The sequence below is a fragment of the Telmatherina bonti genome (genome assembly GCF_933228915.1).
Source record: "Telmatherina bonti genome assembly, chromosome: 12".
Classification (NCBI taxonomy): Eukaryota; Metazoa; Chordata; class Actinopteri; order Atheriniformes; family Telmatherinidae; genus Telmatherina; species Telmatherina bonti.
In genome coordinates this window covers 11,066,907-11,088,460 of record NC_136610.1, presented here as the reverse complement: position 1 = coordinate 11,088,460, position 21,554 = coordinate 11,066,907, and the positions used below count along the sequence as shown (strand labels likewise).

The following is a 21,554-nucleotide window of genomic DNA, read 5'->3' as shown; positions in this document are numbered from 1 at the left end:
TCAGCTGCAGCAGAAGAAGCGAGCAGCTCCTCCTTAATGCTGCCTCAGCTTGTAGCCAAGAGAGCAAACAAAGGGAGTGCTTGGGATATTTATTTATTTATTTAACTCTTATAGATTTAGCTTTGTTTTTTTTTAACAAAAAGGAAGTCCCTCTAAGGAAGTTCAAGTGGATTTAAATAACTTTTAGAATGATGCTGGATGTTTTTGGATTTTTCTAAGAATAAAGCACAAAAGTGACTTATTTTACTGACGAACTATATATATATATATATATATATATATATAAAATTTTCCTTGTAATAAATAGAAATACATTAACACATCTTTTGTCGCCTCCAAGCGGGGAAACGTGCACGGTACACTCCAATCCCCTAAAAATACCGGGACACGCTATTTCATAAAGCCATCGTACCTTCAGCCAGAGCAATGATGTGATTGGTTCCCTTGAGAAACTCCAATTTGCAATATGACGCTTTACAATTGGCTTCTCATATGGGGACGTCGTGATCATGTCCTGCTATTGGCAGGTAAGATGTGAATCTCGAATTTCATTGGTTGGAAGTTATTGAAGAAGGCGGGACGTCATGTTCGGTTGCGGAGGTGAAACCGGTACCCGGGCAGTTCAGCACGTTGCGAAGCCGCTAGTGGTCTGGCCACGGTGACACAAAGAAATCACTTTGTTACAACACAACGCCTTTTTAAAAAATAATTGACCCATTGGTAAGTTGTTATTTTGTATAATTTTTCATATTATGGGCAGAAACCTTTAGTTTGTTATGCTACCTGGTATGTTTAACCGGGTGGTTTTCTCGGTCTCCGTCTACATCCTGGCGCGTAGATGGTCGTTCTCAGTTTTAATTTACATTATTGCTCAGTTTTTTTTTTACCCACAGATGCCATATTTAGACAATGTTTTTACAATAAACCTTAAATATCGCTACAAGATAAATGTAGCTGACACTGAGTTGTGAAACAAGCACAATGAGTGCTTGGTTTCACTTTGAATCCCCAGGAATTACCCACCGCCCATGTGTAGCCCACTTCTAGCCCCGTTTCAGTCGCGACTTCGGGCTTTTGCTGTCGCCTTCATTTCTACACAATTCTTCCCCCTGTTTAAAAAAAGAAAAAATCACGGTAGTTTTACAGTTACATTGTATGATTTTAAAGCAAGCTAAGAACTCGGAGTGAGTAGGAAGTGTGGCGGGGAGCAGCTGGGACACGTGCTGGGATGACTGGTGAAACCCTGCTGTATTTCCACTCTGCGCTGGTTTGGGGCCTGTTTGCTCCTCCAGCTGTCACGACTAAGCTCCGTGCTGGGTCAGACAGCGTGCCATGTGAGCCCAGGTTATATCTGGAAATGAACTGGCCTGGTCCCATTCGACGTGCTGGGCCGACGTGGTTGCGCGTGCAGGCCGGTCGCAAACCACGAATGGCTCCATCATCCCTCACGCGGCGTGGCCTTTTGTCTGCGTTGCCATCCACGCACCTTTACACACATGCTGCTTTCTGGTGCACATTTAGGGAGAGCAGATAGTCAGGTTTTAATCCTGGATCATTAAAGCACTCGTCGTCGTCGTCGTCGTCTGGCAGTGTTTGAGGTGTCCCAGCACACTTTATGTTGCTTTGCCTGCTGGATCAGGTCATCTCTGCTGGTTGTGTGTGTGTTAAGTGTGTATTAGAGCAGCAGATGGCTCGTGCTTGCGTGGACAGGTGTGACTGACAGACCATGAGGGAATAGCATGATTTGGCTGCTTACTGAATGACTGAGAGGACAGTGTTAGCATCTCCCCTCTTTACATAAAACCATTGTTTGTCATGTTAGTGCTGCTGTGATTATCTCCTAACTAGGTATTTTTTATTTTTTAATTTATTATGGCAACACACACTCTGGTTGTAATTCAGTTTAAGATCTTCTTTTAAGGCTAGGCCCAGTGTTGTAGGTAAATTACACTTCGCCTTGTGTATCCTGATTATATTTACATCCACAGATCTACAGCGAAGAATTAAAATGCATTTTTCTTTCAGAAGCCTGCCTTTAATAAATTTAGCTTTATTTCCTATTTTACTGGCTCGAACGTAAGGAAATCTTGCAAGGCAGACCCCACAGTTCTTAATGATTCACTCTTTACACTGTTACCACAGTTAAGAAGTGAAAGCGGTATACACAGTGTACTACATGTGATCATTTGATACATATTTTTAAAATATAGAAAAAAAGGATTCACATAGTTTATATGAGCAAGATCACATTAGTTTTTGTATGTTTAGATCAGTTTGTGATGAATTGTCCAGTTGAAATGAAAAGCTTTATAGTAAGAGCCAAATGTAACACTAAAAAGGAGAATTAAACAAAATTAACATCAACTAGAAACAGGATATTGAGCTAAACTATTGTAATCATCACTTTCTGGGTATAATATCTGAGAAAATGTAGTCAATTCAAGGAAAAACAGGGCTGCCTGTTTGACAAGTTACAAGTACAAGTATTGTAACAATTGTTTTGATTATTAAATACCTAAATATTCTGTTTAACACATATCTGTGACATCAGTAGAAATACTACTACTTCGTCTGGTCCAGTTGATGCACCTTCACAAGGCGGTGCTGTCATCTCACAAACAACTGGACATGTTAAATTCCCAACACTGAGCTGGCTGTGCTCTTTGCATGAAAAATAATAGACACGCAGTGGTTAAAAAAAAAAAAAAAAAAAAAAAGATAATCTCAGGGTTTCAGATTGGGACCAGTCTGGTGCATTTTTCCAATCTAAGTGAGCGAGTGCACAACTGCAACTTGGAAATGTGTCCTGGGATTGTTTTATTTGATTATGAACCACAACAGGAGAAGAGTGAGACTCTGGAGAATTAATGCAAACCTGTTTCAGTCAAAGTTATGGGTCAGGACATCTTAAAAACTGGGTTAACTGGTCAGTTTCTCTCCCAGGTTCATGGCAGGAAAGGCTGGAGTTTTAAAATGTTTATATAAACTGAAATATGTTACTATATAATATTATATCAGTTTATGAAAGTGTGATCACATGTACACGCATGTGTATTGTGGCATAATGTTACCATGGTCAGAGGGCAACTCTTACATGCCATTAGGGTTAATGGGAAATTGAATAGATTTTTTTTTTTTTCCATCAATCTCCCCCCCCAAAAAAATAAAAATAATCCATTATAAAATTAGTCATTTTTATTGTTTTTAATTGATCTTTTTATGTGTCTTTTTGGGCAATATAGCAGCAGAGTGATGGTCTGGCTGCTGTTGTTTTTTCCTAATAGAAATAATGTAAGATGATGAGCAAATAAAGTTTTGTACTTTGATTTTAGTCTGCAAAAAATCAGGAATATCAAAGAAACATTAGAATCGCAATTTAAATCAAATCATCACTCAAAAAATTGGAATCAAATCAAGACTAAAGCATATCGTAGCAGCCCTGCACGCCATTATGTAAATAAGATAACATCTGACCGTTTAGTCTTTCATTTAAAAGATTGAAGTATAAACCTGTTCTAGAGGAAATGTGGCTTCAGACTAATGTTGTGACATGTCACTGACATGACACCGAAACATCCATGCTAAACTTTTTCCTTTGCATATTTGGAATAACAAAAATTGTTATTCTGCTGTTGTGCAATCTCAATGGAGAAAACCAGTAACCCCCGGGTGCAGCCTGGAGAGTGGGGCAGGGCTGGATATTGGGCGTGGTTGGATGTCAAATAGACGGGGTTGGATGTTAAATGGGCATGGTTAGGGTTAATCCAATCAAAATGTTGAAGGGGAGGCGGTTGGACGCCCAATATCCAGCCCCGCCTCATTCTCCAGGCTGCAGTCAAGACCCTTTTGAGAAAACTGGAACGGAGACAATGTAGTGTAGATGCAAGCCTCTAGTGGGCGGTAAAACTCACCCAGCTGTGAGTTGCATCTTTGTAAACGCAACAAAACGGAAGCGTTGCACGCTAACCACTAGTGATCTGGCGCATGTAACCTCTGCAGTGATGCTCTGCCAGGTTTAGTTTCACCAAACCAAATGAATTAAACGTGCTGCTGGACAAACATGACATGGAGGTCTGCCCTTGTTGTTGTAAACGGTGTCTGAGTGCACAAGAGCAAGATGATGTGAAACCATTGCCTAAAGATTCTGCTTCCAGTTCACACAGACAGGACCTAAATACACCTGAGTGATTGACCCGGTATGTGCCCTCCTGACCCTCTTGAGATCTGCAGATACTGCCGTACTATTTCCAGGTCATGCGAGCTGCGTCCCAATTCAGAGTCTGCACACTTCGAAGTGTGAAGACAGCGTAGCGTTCTACATCGTCGCCACTTCAAAGTGAGCTTACCGTCAGTGAAATGAGACAGTCTACCGAGGGTACGAGAACTACTCGTAGTGCTCTGGTCCCCCGTTGCCTAGCAACTAGATAGGCCAAGTTTATCTTATTACTGATCCCACGCTTCAAAAAAAAATTTTTTTTTGTTTTTAAATGGCGCCATTAATTTTCATTTATTTTCATTTACCTGTGTCTAAATGACAAACATGAAGAGGCGGCCCGGCTCTCCTCAAGCTGACGTTAACGTCAGTGGAAAATAATCCTGGTTAGATGCATGTAATTAAATTTATCTGTGGTTAATGGACACAGTCGTCCCAGCTTGTATGCTTTATTTATTTATTTATTTTTTTAAAAACAGCCTCACTGGTGTGGTACCTACACCGGCGCTCATCTGCTAATTAATTTCTATCAGGTGTGCAATGAATTCTGTGAGAAAAGGTCACATCACTTGTAGCCTTCATTTTAAGCTAATCTGGAGCCAAACTAAATGCCGATCCGAAACAGCCTTTGAATTAGGACAGCACTTGGCGCGCCACAGTGGCGTATGTACCTGACGAATTGGAACCGTGCAGACCCTGAATAGGACACAGGAGGATGAGATGTTTTCCAGTAGATTCCCCATTTATACCGGACTCCATCCGCCTGCAGCGTCAGTCACGTCCCTTCATTAAAGCTGCCTGCGTTGGTCATGGTTAATGTAACTATCAGACATTTTTATTCCAGTCTTCTGAACATCCAGCTGACCTCACTTAAATTGTCTTCTTAGGAAATACTTTGTAATATTACTAAGAAAATAATTGTACTAATAAATGTAATAAATGTTGTGGTACGAATAAAGATGTATAGCGTAAAGCAGTAGGAGGAAAAACTACCCTGGAGTCAGTAGATGACAAAATGAGTATCACCTTTTTAGAAGAACATTATATTATTTTTTATTTGTAGGCTGCTTTAGGAAGCAAACAAGTGAAATGCAAGCATATAACTTTCATAACTTAAGTTGTTACACGCCGTCCACAGAGCATACATTTTAATCAAAGCTGTTATTACACAAAGTAACCGTTGCGGATCTTGTCAGCCTACTAGAATTGTTATAGATTACTGGGTTTTATTAACTGGTTACTTTGGGTTTTTATCTAAAATGCAGCCATTGAAGAATTTTTAGTTTTGGTAAAACACCGTGTTGAGATTCAGACCTTCAGATTTAGAACTGGTCTTTATGAAGTAAAATAAGCTGAAGTCTTTCACTCCATATGAAAGCAGATGGTATGTTTTTTTTTTTTTGTTTTTTTTTTGTTGTTTTCTTGTCCTCCGGGCGAGTCGTTTTCAGTTTGGTTTTTTTGTGCGTGTCCAGATGGGCGGGAAACAAACTTTTCAGTCCATTTTCTTTTTGTAGATCACTGTGTACCTCTGGCCCAAATAATACATGAAAAACGAGTATGTAATGGGGTGAGTCAGATACTGTATGCTGTTGTAAAAATACGTTTACCCAAACTGAATTACACCTCAGTTTGCTTGTGGGATGGTGGTGGGGTGGGATGACTCACAGCGGCAGGAACTGGATTCTCACTGCGTTGCATTTTGTGATGAAATGGGAGCTGATGCGCGTCCGATCTGGGAAATAAAAATTAGTCAATAATTTACCATCTTCTTACATCCAGCGTTTATGCTTCAGCAAGGTTATAAACAAAATGTAGATCATTAAGTTTTCAACTCTGGAAGCTGAGCAATGGAGACAGTTTTTCAATTTTTTTTTATTTCTGACTAATATTGAAAGTTTATTGATAAATTGACATTTTCTTTTTCATTTCTTTAGTCAGTGATGTTGGGTGAAAATACAGTTCATTTAATCAAAGTTTCTTTTCTTCGTTTCTTCAGAGATTTCAAGTTGACCAAAGAAATGGTGATGGAGAAGCCAAGTGCCCAGCTGGTCGGGCGAGAGTTTGTCCGACAGTACTACACACTCCTGAACCAGGCTCCTGACTACCTGCACAGGTACTGTGGGGGGGCTGACATGACATGCAGGCTGGGACTTGAACTCAGGCTGAACTAATTGGCAGCTGGGAATAAAAATGTCATTTTACTGGAAGTACCTTCTTTCATAAGACACAGTTGGAAATGATTGCTTTAAGTTTGTTGCTATAAATCTTTTCTGCTCAGGTTTTATGGAAAGAACTCCTCCTACGTGCACGGTGGCCTGGACAGCAACGGCAAACCAGTAGAGGCTGTTTATGGACAGTCTGTAAGTACGCTTAATGTGGCAGATAAGAGCTTTTATATAATTATTTCCATGGATGGGTATCGTGGCAGACTTTGAAACATCTGCAGGGTAGGAAATTTAAAAAAAACCCAAAAAACAAAACACATAGGTCAAAGAAAAGTGGTTTTTTTTTTTTTTTTTTATAAGTTTTCCTTCTACCATAAATTACACAATCCTTGTGACAACTCTGCAGCTCAGGTTTGACAGCTGAAATCAAGAATCTGTCCTTTTTTTTTTTTTTTTTAAAGTCTTCAAATGTCTGCTGCCAGAAACCGTCTTCTCACAGGAAGAGAGGCAAATGTCTTAAGAATAATACTGAGCAGCTTGAAAATATCATGTGCTGGACAAATAAACAGATGGCCCTGGAGCTTCCCTTGTGTATATCAAAAGAATGCCTCTAGCAAGTTAGTTTTTACAGACCAGACTTTGAAACTCTGTTAAACTGGGATTATGAACAAACTATTTAGTCAGTTTAAAAAAAAAAAAAGTTAGTTTTTAAAGCATCTTGAATCATTTTTTTACACTAATTGTCCATATCCAGTTATGCTTTTACAATAAGATAAAAGAAACAACCTATAATCTTGTAGTTTAGAGCAAATCTCCATGATTTGTTGGATAAAATGCTTAAACATTATATAAAAAGCAGGAAATATTGGGATATGTCGCCGTCCATTCGCCGCTGGTCAGAGGATTAAACTGGACGGATTAAACAGAACTTTCTCAGCTCAGACTAAGAGTTGTGAACTTTACATGTGGCATTGATCAGGGCTCTGAAAAAACTCCAAGACTCTTCAACCAAAATATTCCAGTTACAATAATTATACAACAGCTGTAATGCATCCCATGTAAAGAAAATTGGAGTAGGAAGAAGAAGAAATAATCTTGTCCTCATTTCAAAATAAACCAACTGGGTGGCATCATGTACAGCAAGAACTCAGAACACAAACACAATTTCCACATATAAGCCAGGATATTTTAGATTTATTAGTCAACGATTGATACTTGATGGACTCCTGTAGCTCTGTAAAAGAAAAGTGGTTGTCAAAGTGCAATGCATAGACTTGTGTGTGATGAATGGGTGAATATGGCTCTTGAGGCTAAATATTTCCTTCGCCATTCTAGATAACTTAGTTTAACTTTCCTCTCTTGTAGGAAATCCATAAGAGGGTGATGGCGCTGAGTTTCCGAGACTGTCACACCAAGATCAGACACGTGGACGCGCACGCCACTCTGAACGAGGGTGTGGTGGTGCAGGTGATGGGTGAGCTTTCCAACAACATGCAGCCCATGAGGAAGTTCATGCAAACCTTTGTCCTGGCACCTGAGGTTTGTACCTCGCCGCCTGCTGGAAGATTTAACTTGCAAAGCATTTCAGAATATTTGGGTTCTTGTTGTGATCAAGTGTGAATCGAGTGACTTCTGTTGCTGTATGCTTTAGGGGACGGTTGCCAATAAATTCTACGTCCATAATGATGTGTTTCGTTACCAAGATGAGGTGTTTGGCGACTCCGACTCAGAGCCCCCAGAAGGTAAGAACTTATTCCATCACTTCTTGTGGAAGTACAGAAGACCTTCAAGAACAACATTTATGACATTAATATGTAAAAATGATGTCATTTAGGTGTTTATGTATTATTGATGAACTAAGACACTCCTGTAACTGAAGGACAACAAAGTAGGTTTGTTAACCTGCAGCTGTCTGACGTAAATATTTCTTAATAGGTCTGTGACGATATGCCTTTGTTTCGATTCCGTTTTGTTTTTTGTTTTTTTGGGTACCGATTCGATTTAAATCTTGATTCTCACAATTCTGACATTGCTGATTTTTGTAGATTTAAAAAATGTATCAAACTTTTTTTGGTCTTCATTTCAAACAGGGAAACAACACAGCCAGACCATCATTCTGCTGCTATAATGCTCAAAAAGACAAGTTAAAAAAAAAAAAAAAAAAAAAAAAATCAGTAAAAACAATAAATAACTAGTTTTATAGTGGATTAATTTTATGTATTTGAGGAGAAAAACAATTTTAAAATTGAAGAAAAAAAATTCCCGATTTCCAATTTTCTTTTAATTTTTAATTTTTTTTAATTTTTATTTGTGCCACCCTATTATCATGTACATGTTTTTTTGTTTTCAGAGTCTGAGGATGAGGTGGAGGACCTCGAGAGGGTCCCCTCCCCTGATGATGCTCCAGAAGAGTCTGCTCCCTTCTACGACCAGACGGCCTGGTACGGCACGGATATTTTGTATTTTATTTTTATTTTTTACACCATACTGATTATCATTGAACACAAAGCTCCTGCTTATGTAACGAGAACAAGCCTGGATTTCTTTAAGTAAAAAAAATTCTGTGGTGCCTCCACTAGTCTGCACCAAACAAAAGGCTCTAATATTTTGTTGACCTTGTATTGATGATTGGAGAGACCACTGTGCAAAGCCTTCTTCTGCACAGTCTAAAGGTTCTCTGTGGGGACATTTTGTGAAAATATCTCCTACTCCCTGAACTAGTCTCACAATATGAGCCCCAAGTAATGGTCGTGTCATGTGGGAAGGACAAATTCAATGATTAAACGACCTGCTCATTCAGTATATTCATGTAGTCTGCTGACCTTATTCTATGTTGTTGCTGAAAGTTGGCCTGAAATGCAACGTCCCATGTCGTGGGGTTCACCTGGGTAGCGATGAATTTTACACATTGCTGTCATTTGTCGGCCTATAAGACTGAACTTGTTTCCCAGTAGTTGTCCATATTTCCATAACAGCTGAGGAAAAATGTTACAATGTAAATCTGTCAGGTTTAAGGCAACAGTTAGTATTGTATGACAATAAACACTGATATTTACCTCTTCCTTGTTGTTGTAGCTCAGAGCCAGCAGCTCCTGGTGACCAGGATGAGGTGGATGCTGCAAGTCCAGAACCAGAACCAGAACCAGAGCCAGAGCCAGAGGCGGAGAAGGAGACTAAAGTTGCTGACGTGGAGCTGAAAGTGGAGACGGTCCTGGAGAAACACACAGAAACACACACAGCAGATGACCAGACAGAGAAGAGTCCTGCCACTCCTGACCCCCCATCTACCGAAGCTGCCTCTGCACCTGCTGAACCCGCCCCCGCCGCTCCAGAAGACAACAGGGTAGGTCTGAAGACAGGCTGCGGATGTTCCAACCACATACAATCATTACCTTTTGGATGTTGAGCTCAGGCTTTAATGTTCTGTCTTCATTTTGTCTCCCTGACAGCCATTTTCCTGGGCGTCTGTCACCAGTAAAAACCTCCCTCCCAGCGGGGCGGTCCCAGTCTCCGGAATGTCCCCACATGTCGTCAAAGTCCCTCCCACAGCACCAGTAAGTTTGAAGTTGCTTACATGATGATAAACGGGGTGTATAAATGTGAAAGAGGGCCTTGTTGATGGGTTAGATGTCAGGCATGTTGCTCTGGGGAGAAAAAACTTATTTGTAGCTGATCTGAAGTCTGAAAAACCCAGAACAGAGGTCCTCCGAGTGCAGAACAGTCTGCTTTCCTCTGGAAAGCCGGTGTGAGCGGTAGCAGTGATGCAGTTTCAGTGTGTGATGTTGTACTATGTATCTCCTGATGCAGACTGAGATTTGTCCATTAGACTTCCTGAACTTTTTAGTCCCAACAGCTGAAAACATGAACATATTTTCACTTGCAGCCCAGAGCAGAGGTAAAGTCAGAGACCCAAACAGCAACACAGAGACCACAGAGAGACCAGAGGCCGAGGGAACAGAGGCCTGGAGGTCCTCCGCCCGCACACCGAGGGCCAAGACCAGGTACAGCCCCGTCCCACATTCATGGTTTAGTCTCCAAAGTACTTCTGATGGGTAACATTTGGTCATTTGTTTAAAATGTGCATTCAAGTAAAAATACCACTTAAATCACTTTAAGTGAGTCATAAATAATTTAGTAAAAGAGGAATCAAATTTTAATGGAAGATCTTTTGTTTAGAAATCAGTGTCGTCATTTTCTACTCATGGTTTGTTTACTCGACCTGTCAACTTTTTTTTTTTTTTTTTTTTTTTTTTTTTTAATTCATGTTTTTGAAGCAGTTCCAGTAAATGTTAAACAGCTGTGGTGTCCCGTTGCATGTTTTACTGGCAGTAAAAATAAAAGGGCAATTCTAATTGTATTGGACAACACGTTGTTCTCTAACAATGAGGTTAACTATAAAACACACAATAACTGAGACATCAGTGGACTGAATGTGGTTTAGTGACAACTTGGACATAAACAGTCCTTCATTTTGTTTACATTTTGACATCAAGACAACAGCTGACACACATAGCTTTTGTTTAGGTAAAAATGTTTGTTGGTGGCTCGGTACATTACTTCCACAACGTTATGGTAGAAACCATAGATGGCTCATCTGTACTATGAGCTATTTTATAAAAGCAGATTAGTTCTAACTGTGCTAAATGCAGATATGCAGTCAGGATGACTAAAGGTGTTTATAAGTCTCTGTTGTAGAATTATAAAACTTCACTCTATGATGGGTAACCCACACACGTTTCAATTTCTTACTTTTCTTTGTCCTTTTCAGCTCGAGAAGGTGAACAGGGCGAGTCGGAGGGTCGCAGGGTGGTCAGGTACCCTGACGCCCACCAGCTCTTTGTGGGAAATGTTCCTCATGATGTGGACAAAAATGAGCTGAAGGAGTTCTTTGAACGTGAGTTGGGTTTGATAACGTGGCTTCAACACAGGATTATGTGTCATAACTTTATTTTCTCCTCTAAACATCTGTTCTCTTCCCTCGTGCAGAGTATGGAACTGTTCTGGAGCTCCGGATCAACAGCGGAGGGAAGCTACCAAACTTTGGCTTCGTGGTGTTTGATGACTCTGAACCTGTACAGAAGATCCTCAGCAACAAGGTAAGTTTAACATAAAACGCTGCTTCTTTGCCGCGCTGCTTGCCTGACTCCATGCCAGATGTGGGAAACACTTTCACTTCTGTCTTTCAGCCCATCAAGTTTAGAGGGGACATCCGTCTGAATGTGGAGGAGAAGAAGACTCGGTCAGCAAGAGAGGGAGACCGGCGGGACGCGAGGCCTCGGGGTCCTGGTGGACCCAGAGAGCGAGTGGGAGGCGGCGGAGGACCCAGAGGCCCTCCTGCTCGGGGAGGGATGGCACAGAAACCCAGCTTTGGATCTGGACGGGGTGCTGGGCCGAGTGAGGGCCGCTACTCTGCTCCCCGCCAGTGAACCACCTGGGCGCCAAACCTGAGTTAGATTACTGTCTGGATTCAGTTTGAGTCGTCGTTTCTGATTGGACGAACACCAAATTAGAGAAAAAGCTCTTTCCTCTACATCCAGGAGATAAAAAGCAAGTTTTTTTTTTTTTTTTTGTTTGTTTTTTAAGTTTAGCTGTTTATACACTGAGAGTTTTGACTCGTCCGCTCCTCGTTCTGTCTCCTGTATGTAGACTGAAAGGTTTTCTGGAAGTAACTTGCGCAGGTTTGGTTCGAGCTTCACCATGGAGTCCGCCTACTCCTGAGTCTGGCAGCCAGCTTCATCTGTCGTCACGGTGATGACTGCCTCTTCATCCCAACCCCACCATCATAACAAGCAAGGCTCCCCTCGCCTGCCACTCCAGTACGGCGTGAGAGCTCTTGCGCCCCGGTTCATCTTTGTCTCCTTCTGATTGGCTGTTGTTTCTCCTTTCTGAATCCACACCTCGCCTCACACCAGAGACGCAACCAGCTCCTCAGTCCGATCATCCACATTGACATTTTTATCAATTTTTTTCTCTTTCCACAAGTATTATCTGGACTCAAGTCAATTTTTTTTTTTGGTTCTTTTTTTCATGCTGAACTTGAATATAACAACAAACCGAAACACAGAAACAGATGAAAAAGGGTAAATACTACTTGAATTGTGGGATTAAGAACCCAGAGGTTAGTTTTGTGTTAATTTTTCGCGTTCTCTCCCTGTTTCTTAAAGGAACGTGTACTTTACTGCTTGGGCAATCCTGTGTATTGCTGCCACCGTTGTATCTAGCGATGGATCTGTCTTATCTTTTTATTCTATCAGGTCAAGCGCTGAACTGTAGTGGTTTTTATTTGAGTAATGTTAGCGTGTAATATGTGGATTTACAGACGCGTCTGAATGGAGCATGTATCAAAACCTGTTAGGCTTCTTTACCGATGCACTTCATTTGCCATCATGTTTAAAATAAGCTCACATGCTGATAGAACTAAATTAAAGTGATTTACTGTTTTAACTTTAGTTTTTTTTTTTTTCTGGCCGGTGAAACTCTGACACTGACTTGTTTGTGGTTTTGTACAAGTGACTGGGGGTGAATACTGGAATGGATTTAGACTGGAGGTGTATTTCCACTGCAGGGATTTCAGCCTTTAATATTCATACTTTTCAGACCACCTGTAACTAAATGGTTCAGAGGGCTTGTAGAGTTGCAGTTTTAATTCTCTGTGGGATAAATATTCACCTTTTTTCCAGTGTTTCTTGATCCAGATCCTCAGGACCCTCTCCCTGCATGTTTTACCAGTAAAACTACTTTGTGAATGAAATAAAGGGCTCGTTAACAGATGAGGAAGTTTAATAACCTCAGTCTGGTGCCTTGGCGGAGGAATATGTGTAAAACCATGAAGGGGTCCTGAGGACCTGGATTGAGCAACACTGCCCTATTCCAACACCTGATTGAGATAAGTATTTGCGATACTTGTGGAGAGCTTCACAGAAGGCTGTTGGAGACTCTTCTCATTTCGGTCAGATGTTTTTCAACAGGGCCTAAAATATGTAACAGGAACAACTTGTGGAGGGATACAGCAGAACCAACCTTCTGCACAGCAGTGCTTCAGTGGTCAAATAAAACTAAAGTCGCATTAAATAAAGATGATCAAAGTTTTTAGAACTAGTGAGTGATGCTGTTGGACCGATGCAACATTTCAGGATTCAGTGAAACAAATGCTTCCTGACAGCCCCCAAACTAAACAATTCAAACTATTAAATAGGAATAAGGGAAAAGCTTTAGTTTTATTCATTTCAAGCAAACCACACCAACAAGGTGTCTATGAAAGCAGCTGATTCCACATATGTCTGTTTTGCCACGGCAAAGACAAAAAACGGTGAGCTACAACCCAAAGCAAAGAAGGCAAAAATAAATCTTGCTGTTCTGTTTTACTCCAGCTCTGATAAGCTGAGATGTTCTCCTTTAATGTTGCCTTTGCAGCTGTCCATGAAGGCCCTGATAGTTGTTTTTACAGTGGTGCATTAATACCTCGGCTTCACTTCCTTTCTGGATCCTCGTTGTATTCCTCAGGTGAATTTTAGAGGCTGTCCCTCCATCCTCCTGACTGTTGTTAGGGGTGTGACGATATGCTTTTGTCCCGATTCGATTTAAATTGCAATTCTCCAATATTGCTGATTTTTGTAGATTTAAAAGAAAAATTTATAAAACTTATTTTTTGCTCGTCATTTTTCTTCATTTCAATAAGGAAACACAGTAGCCAGACCAACATTCTGCTGCTATGATGCCAAAGTAAAAAAATAAATGAAAACAATAAAAATGACAAATTTTTATAATGCATTCATTTTATTTATTTGAACTTTTTTTTTTTTAAATTGTGAAAAAAAAATAAATAAATCCAGATTTCCGGTATTTCGATTTGATTTTCCCACCCCTAGTGTGTAGATTATCAACACCAGCTGATGGTTTCCAGAGAATACCTCTAACACATTAAAACATCTGTAAAACTGCTCAGTTTTGCCTTTTAGCTTCTACTTTTGCACGGTTGCTCGTCAGACATTACTAATTCCCAGATGAACTGGGTTGTCCTGGTTTTTTTTACAAAGATTATAAAAGCATGATCCTAAAGTTAAGACTTAGGCCTTTAGTTAGTTAAAGGAGATATGGAGACTTAAAATGTCCACCCATCATCTGCTTATCTGAGGGCAACATACCCATTAGGTATTCCCAGTCCTCCCTCTCACTGACAGTCTTGCTCCTCCCTGGAGAATCTAAAGCATCCCCAGACCAGAAGGGCAATGTAATCCCATAGCGTGCTTTGGATCTGTCTGGAATCTGTTGGATATACCTGATAAACCTCCAAAGGGCCTTAAAATGTGCATAAGATGATGTGTCTATGAGGAAGAATATTTTTCATAGAATAATTAAGTACTGGATGTTTGTGCACTTATCTCAGAGTTATACACTTAGTTTCCATGCTAGTAGATCCACATGTTCATCTGCTTGTTAACATAAATATCTAATCAGCCAATGTAATGAAACACTTATTTATTTTGCAGGATCGTAGGAAGTCTGCAAATAATGAACACACAAACTCTCTGCCCAATGATTAACTCAGCGTTTTATTAACCTTGCAGCACAAGAGTAAGCACATCAGTTAAGGCACTTTTCAGTTCCCAGCTCTTACCGTAACGCGGATAGGTTGGGGAGACCACAACCCCGGTAGAGAGTGCTAAAACCAGCTGGGCGTCCTGATCAGATAGACCCGCAGCAGACTCCACCGAAGTCTGGGACTTCCCTGCTTTAATACCCCTCATTCTGCAACATAACGTGGGAGCGCTAGGGAGGTGGCCAACCATCCCCACACACACCATGAGACCATAACTTTTGTTGTTTCACACGCTCAGTTTACCTTCTTCAGTGATATAAGCAAGCAGCTCTGCAAAACAGGATTCTCTTCCCACAACACCATTGAATGAGGGCACACAACATCACCAATAAAGTTTATACTTCATTCCACTCTTGATGTTTTGTGACATCATTCAACTTATTCCCGTCCCACGACACCATTGAGTGAGGGCACACAACATCACCATTGAAGTTTATACTTCAGCCAATCACATGGCAGCAACACAGACATTTAAAACATGGAGACATGGTTAAGATGACTCGCTGAAACATCACAATGAAGAAAGAGGAGGAATTATGGGGCTTGTATGTTGCATGGTTGTGGTAGGAGTATTCAGGGCCGGATTAAAAGTGCACAGACCCCTGGGCCCAGAGTGTTCCAAGGGCCCCCTTCCCCACCCCAACATATTAAAAATTGTGAACAATACACTGTGAAACGGCATTTCTGACATCTCTCAGCCAGTGGTACCAAAAGCAACACACCAAGTGGGCCCCTTGGCCTGTATCCACAATGCCCATTGGGTAATTTGGCCTTGGGAGTATTGTAAAGGAGTGTATATTGGGTATGAGTATTATATTTGTATGTTGTAAGTATTGTAGGAGTTGCTTATCTATAGAGATTTACACACACAACCATATCTTATGTTTACAGAGGATGGTCTGAAAAGGAGAAAAAAAATCCAGTGAACAGCAGTTGACCGAAATGACTTGATGTCAGAGGAGAATGAGCCGACTTATGAGGGATAATAGAAAGTAGGGGTGGGGAATCGAACTGAAAATAAAAAATTTTTTTTTTTTTTTGCTTCACAATTTTAAAATTAATAATTTTTTGTTAAATCTATTTTTTTTCAATCAATAAAAGTAATCCATTATAAAATTTATGTCATTTTTATTGTTTATATTGATCTTTTTACTTGTCTTCTTGGGCATTATAGCAGCAGAATGATGGTCTGGATACTGTGTTGTTTTTCTCCAAATTAAAATGAAGAAAACTGAGGAGAAAAAAAAAGTTTTGTTCCTTTTTTCGTGTTTGTAAGTCTCTACAAAAATCAGTAATATCGAAAAATCACGAGAATCGCAGTTTAAATCGAATTGGAACCTCCAAAAAAATTGTAAAAATCGATACAGCCCTAATAGAAAGGCAACGGAAACTCATATGACCAACACAATCTCTGAATGCATGATATGTTCAACATTGAAACAGATGGCCTACAGGAGCAGAAGAAGACACAGGGTGGTGTTCACGTCAGTAAGAACAGGAAACTGAGGCTACAATTCACAGACACACCAAAACTGGGCAATAGAAGATGGAAAAATGTTGCTGGTCTGATGAGTCTCCATTTTAGATGTCAGATGAGATAATAGAGTTAGAATCAACAACATGAAGGCACAGCGAATCATCTTGTGATGGTTACTTCCAGCAAGATAATGCACCACGTGGCATACCTCTCCACTGTTAGACACTGGAATGGCTACAGTCATCAGATCTCAATCCAGCAGAGCACTGTTCGTAATATCTGCAGCAACTGTGTGATGCTATCAGGTCAATATGAATCAAAACCTCTGAGGAACGTTTCCAACACCTTGTTGAGTCTGTCACACCAAGAATTACGGCAGTTCTGAAGGAAAAATGAGGCGTAGCTACGTCAGTAGGAGCAAGGCGAACCTACTTGAGGTGTAGTTTATAATCCATTGTAATTGATGGTTTTCTCCTGGACTTACCAATTTGTGTTTGAGGTTTGTAAATGCCTCCAACAATGCTGCAAAACAAAACACTGTTTTATTTAAAGGGATAGATCAGGAGCTGCTAATTAATGAACATCTGGTGCAGGATGTGGGAGGGGTGCATGTCACCAGCTGTAGGTCTCAGCTGAACGCCACAGCAACCGCTGCTAACATGTTAGCAACTGCAGTTTAGCTAAAACTTGGGTGTCCACAGTTTCTGACAGATCTGAGTCTGAACGAGTACTTTCAGATGGGCACTCATGTCAGCTATTGTATTGTAAACAGTCTGGATTACATGCAGGAATTGTTCAATTGGGAATACATTTAGGCTTTCATTGCTAAATTTCCATCCAGTTTGTCATTAAGTAGCTACATTTCTGTTCCAACGTCAGGCTAGAGATGTTTAATGCAGCTGCAGTCACTGTAATATAAGATATTCTGGCAGAAAACAAGTGATTTAAAAACAAAGAAAGGCGGCTCATGTTTCCAAACTGATTTTCAGCCGTTCAGCCTGGCTGCTTGTGCAACCCTGCCCATCCTCTTCTGTCCTGCTCTATTTCAAGCTGTCTTATAAATTCAAAAGAGGCCAAGAGACTCGCAGTAGGTGTCAAGAAATGAAAATCCTTTTCTGTGAGCTGAATAATGATTTAAGCCGAGCTCTGTTGGTAAGATTCATAAAAAAAAAGCCAGTTTTCTTGACTTCCTTTAATTGCTTCTTCTTCATGGGATTTCTGCACATCAAATAGTTGTGACAGCAGATGCATATGCAATGAACCAAGCTTTCTAATGCTGCTATGAATAACAGAAAAGAATCACTAAGAGCTCCATTTAGTAGCCAAATGCACAGTGGCGTTTGAAGGGCCTGCATACGTATGAATAGTGCCTCCATCTGTATGATTAGCATTGATTTTCTGCAAGAAACCAACAAGCCTGGAGCTTCATGCAGGGGGTTTAAGTAGTCATCTGTCCTGCTGATTGCAGGGATCTGACAGAAACAGACTGAAAACAGGTTCGGCTCTCTGCTCAGCTGTCTCTGCTGCATATGATTCTAAATCAAATCGAAATGTGTGCACTTTGTAATCGTTCACTTACTGCTGTACTGCTTCCTGATTTATTGACTCTACAGGCCTTGGTTAGTGTGTTAAATGTTAAAGGTCATGACAGTACAATGAAAGAAGAAGGCTGAGCTACTATGGCTTCTTTTTTTAAGGTTTACAAGAGAAAGCCTCCTCTATCTTGTCTATACGACGGAGTATTAGGGCCACAATGAGAAAAAAAACAATAGTGTCGGATTATTATTTTTTCCTCTGCTTTACTAGAGAATAAATTCGAAATGACAAGAATGAAGTAGAAATACAGTTTCGAGATTTAAGTCAAAATGTCGAGACGAAGTCGAAATGAGAATTAAGTTAAAAAAAAAAAAAAAGACAGAGTGACCGCATGCTGTGTAGGCTACAATATGTGTGCATGCAACTTCGTGATGTAAAAGTGAGTAGGTTACACACAAGGCATTGTGTTTTAAAGCTGTTCAAATTCATATTGAAAACTCGACTTTAATATTAGTATTTCGGCTTTGTTCCTGTCATTTCGACTTTATTCTATAGTGAAGCAGAGGAAAAAATAATCCGAGACTATTGTTTTTTTTCTCATTGTGGCCCTAATACTCCGCCGTATGTCTAAATAGAACATGGCAGCACAATTTAAGTTTTCCAAGTTGCATCTGAACAAACCACATGACTTCTGGAACAATGTGCTTTGGTTTGGACACAACAGACCAAAGTGGAGATGTTTAAGAAAAAACAATCCAACACAACACATCAGCGTAAGCTTCTCATACCAACTGTTGAACACGGTAGTGAAGGGCTCATGGTCTGGGCTTGTTCTGCAACCATAAGACCTGGACGCCTTGCAGTGAGTGGACCATAAACCCATCTCTAGAGTCAAATATGAGTCCATCTATCTGACAGCTAAAGCTTTGCAAAATACGGGTCATACGATGAAACACAGCAGCAAATCTACAACAAGATGGCTGAAAAAGAAGAAAGAGACTTGGAGAGACGTGTGCAGAAAGCAGTGCTGCAAATCTCAGTAAACTATTGTAAAAAAAAAAAAAAAAAGTGACCAAAATTCTTCCACAACGATGTAAGAGACTGATAAAGTCATGAAGAAAACATTTCCATCAACTTATTGCCACTAAGGCTGCTTCTACAAGCTGCTGGACCTTGATGTGGACGTAGCTTTTAAAACACAGTTTTGTTAACTGAAGACAGTGTAGATGTCCTGTTTTCTTATAATGTGGTTGACTTGATTTGTTTTTAGTCTTTATTCAACGTCTTTTTAAATAAAACCCCAGAATTGAAAGAGCTTCTTTTTTATCTTTTGTCTGTAGGTAAATACATATGGTATGTCTTGATATCTCAACCTTTTCTCAGTTCCTTTTTGCCTGAACTCACAAGTGTTTTCCTGTAAGTGAAGCCACCAGGTGTTTTACAAGCCGGGCTTCCCCAGTGACTTCAGGTTTATGCACTCATGTGTTTTTGTTTGTGAGAGGAAAGGCCTGACCGACGCTCTCCAAGGATTTCGATTTCTTCTACTCTACTAACTTCACCTGAACTCCAGCTGAACTAAAAGGGAAACACAGAGGAGAATGGACAGAGCCTGGATGTTTCCGTGGTTGTTAAAAGCACAACCCAAGTGATTGTATGAGTTTTTATTAGATAATTACACCAAACCTTTTATTTGTGCTGAAACTAAACAGATTAACTGGCTGCTAAATTGAACATTGAGCTTCTTTGAAACTGAGTAATGTACTTTATTGCTCAAACTGTGCATTAACAACATCCCTGCTCTGAGCATATGTGGTATTACCTATTTTTACCAAAATTTAGGTTCTGACTGGACAGGGAGCAGATGTGACATACTTACGTCTACCAGAAATAAACTCTGCTTCCTGCATTTCTGATATAACATGAAAACTCACATAAGAACCATTACGCATTTATTTTTACACTAATTTTGAAGTACCAGCTTGACGTGACTGTAGTTACTTTTTTAAGCACCTCGGAAAGAGAAGTGGCTGTGTCCCAATTCAGGGTCTGCCCACTTCAAGATATAAAGACTGCATAGGCTACGAAGTGTTCTATGTAGTCTGCCACTTCAAAGTGAGCTTACCGTTAGTGAAATGAGACGGTCTACCCAGTGGACGAGAATTACCCATAGGGCTCTGGTCCTCCGTTGCCTAGCAACTACATATGCCAAGTTTATCACATTACTTATCCCATGCTTCTACTAAAAACACAAATGTTTTTTTTAAATGACAAAATGGCACCATTAATTTAAATTTATTTTTCCATTTACCTGTGTGTCAAAAGGACAAACATGAGGCGGTGGCCCGGCTCTCCTCAGGTTAACAGCTCAGCATGTCAAGCTGACGTTAACTTCAGTGGAAAATAATCCTGGTTTAGATGTATGCAATTAAATTAATTTGTGGTGGCCGACAAGTCTGCACTTGGAAGTGTGCAGACCTTAAACTGGGACAGTACCTGAGACGGGAAACAGAAGACTACGTGGAATATGTGCATCATTGGGGTGGGACAAGGTAACAAGCATGCGCAGAGCAACAGGAATTAACTGAGCTGGTCATTTGACAGAATGCAGGTTGAAGGCAATTCTGCATGTGAATTCCTCAGTACACTGAGGTGAGATGAAACAGGATGCATGAGTTAGTCTTCGCAGAAATCATGTTGTGAAGATGTTTAACCCACATGCAAAAATCAAGCAATCCTGGAGAATTAGAAAAAGTTTTATTGAAGAATGAAAGGCTGTGGTTCCGAGAGATCCAAAGGCTGGTTTTTCTGTAATGATAGATACGAGTGGGAAATGATGATTTTCCTGCACCAAGATAATTACCAGATCCATAGGACTGCCATTGAAAGAAGTTTCCAAGTTGGTGGTTATTGTAAAAATGATTGCTGGAGATGAATACCGCAGGGAGAAATCACAAGGAGCTCAGAAGAATCCAAGATATTGGCTTCTGGAAAAAACGAAGATTCTAAATGTTTCACAAGAATGTAAGTGTACACAAGAAACCACTGGAGTGCTTAGGTTTTACCACATGGCTCAACACTCAAGCAATGAAGGACTGGCAGTCATCTCCAGATATAGTTCTAGGGAGTTGATCACAAATCCTCCACAGGTGTGCAGGCCAGCACACCTGTGGGAAAATCACCCTCCAGAAAAGGCTTCTCTGGCACCCTCTGGTGCAGGGGTCACCAACTCCGGTCCTGAAGGGCTACCATCCTGCAGGTTTTATTGTTTTCCAGGTACAACACACCTGACCCAAACCAATGGCTCATTAACAGGCAGGTGCAGAAGATGACAACAAGTTCTTGGAGAACCTTTTCACTTGGATCAAATGTGTTGTACAAGGGAAATACTAAAACCTGCAGGATGGTAGCCCTCGAGGACTGGAGTTGGTGACCCCTGCTCTGGTGGAACCTGAAAAATACCTCATAGAAAACAACCCAGATCCCTGACAGCAGAAGTCTTTACGGCTTCCTGTAGAAAGTATTTTTTTAGATCCAGCTCCTCAGAGGTCTCCAGCACCCAAACAA

At 40.5% G+C, this 21,554-nt stretch overlaps 1 protein-coding gene across 1 annotated transcript; it reads left to right on the top strand.

The window, feature by feature from the left end:
* Nucleotides 1–589: 589 nt before the first annotated feature.
* On the top strand, nucleotides 590–14,237 carry g3bp1 (GTPase activating protein (SH3 domain) binding protein 1). Its single transcript, XM_079250242.1, has 12 exons — nucleotides 590–720; nucleotides 6,210–6,326; nucleotides 6,492–6,573; nucleotides 7,744–7,917; nucleotides 8,030–8,120; nucleotides 8,729–8,819; nucleotides 9,454–9,721; nucleotides 9,828–9,932; nucleotides 10,262–10,379; nucleotides 11,147–11,272; nucleotides 11,365–11,474; nucleotides 11,565–14,237. The coding sequence occupies exons 2-12, from the start codon at nucleotides 6,232–6,234 to the stop codon at nucleotides 11,802–11,804; spliced, it is 1,500 nt and encodes a 499-aa protein (XP_079106368.1). The 5' UTR covers nucleotides 590–720; nucleotides 6,210–6,231; the 3' UTR covers nucleotides 11,805–14,237.
* Nucleotides 14,238–21,554: the final 7,317 nt, after the last annotated feature.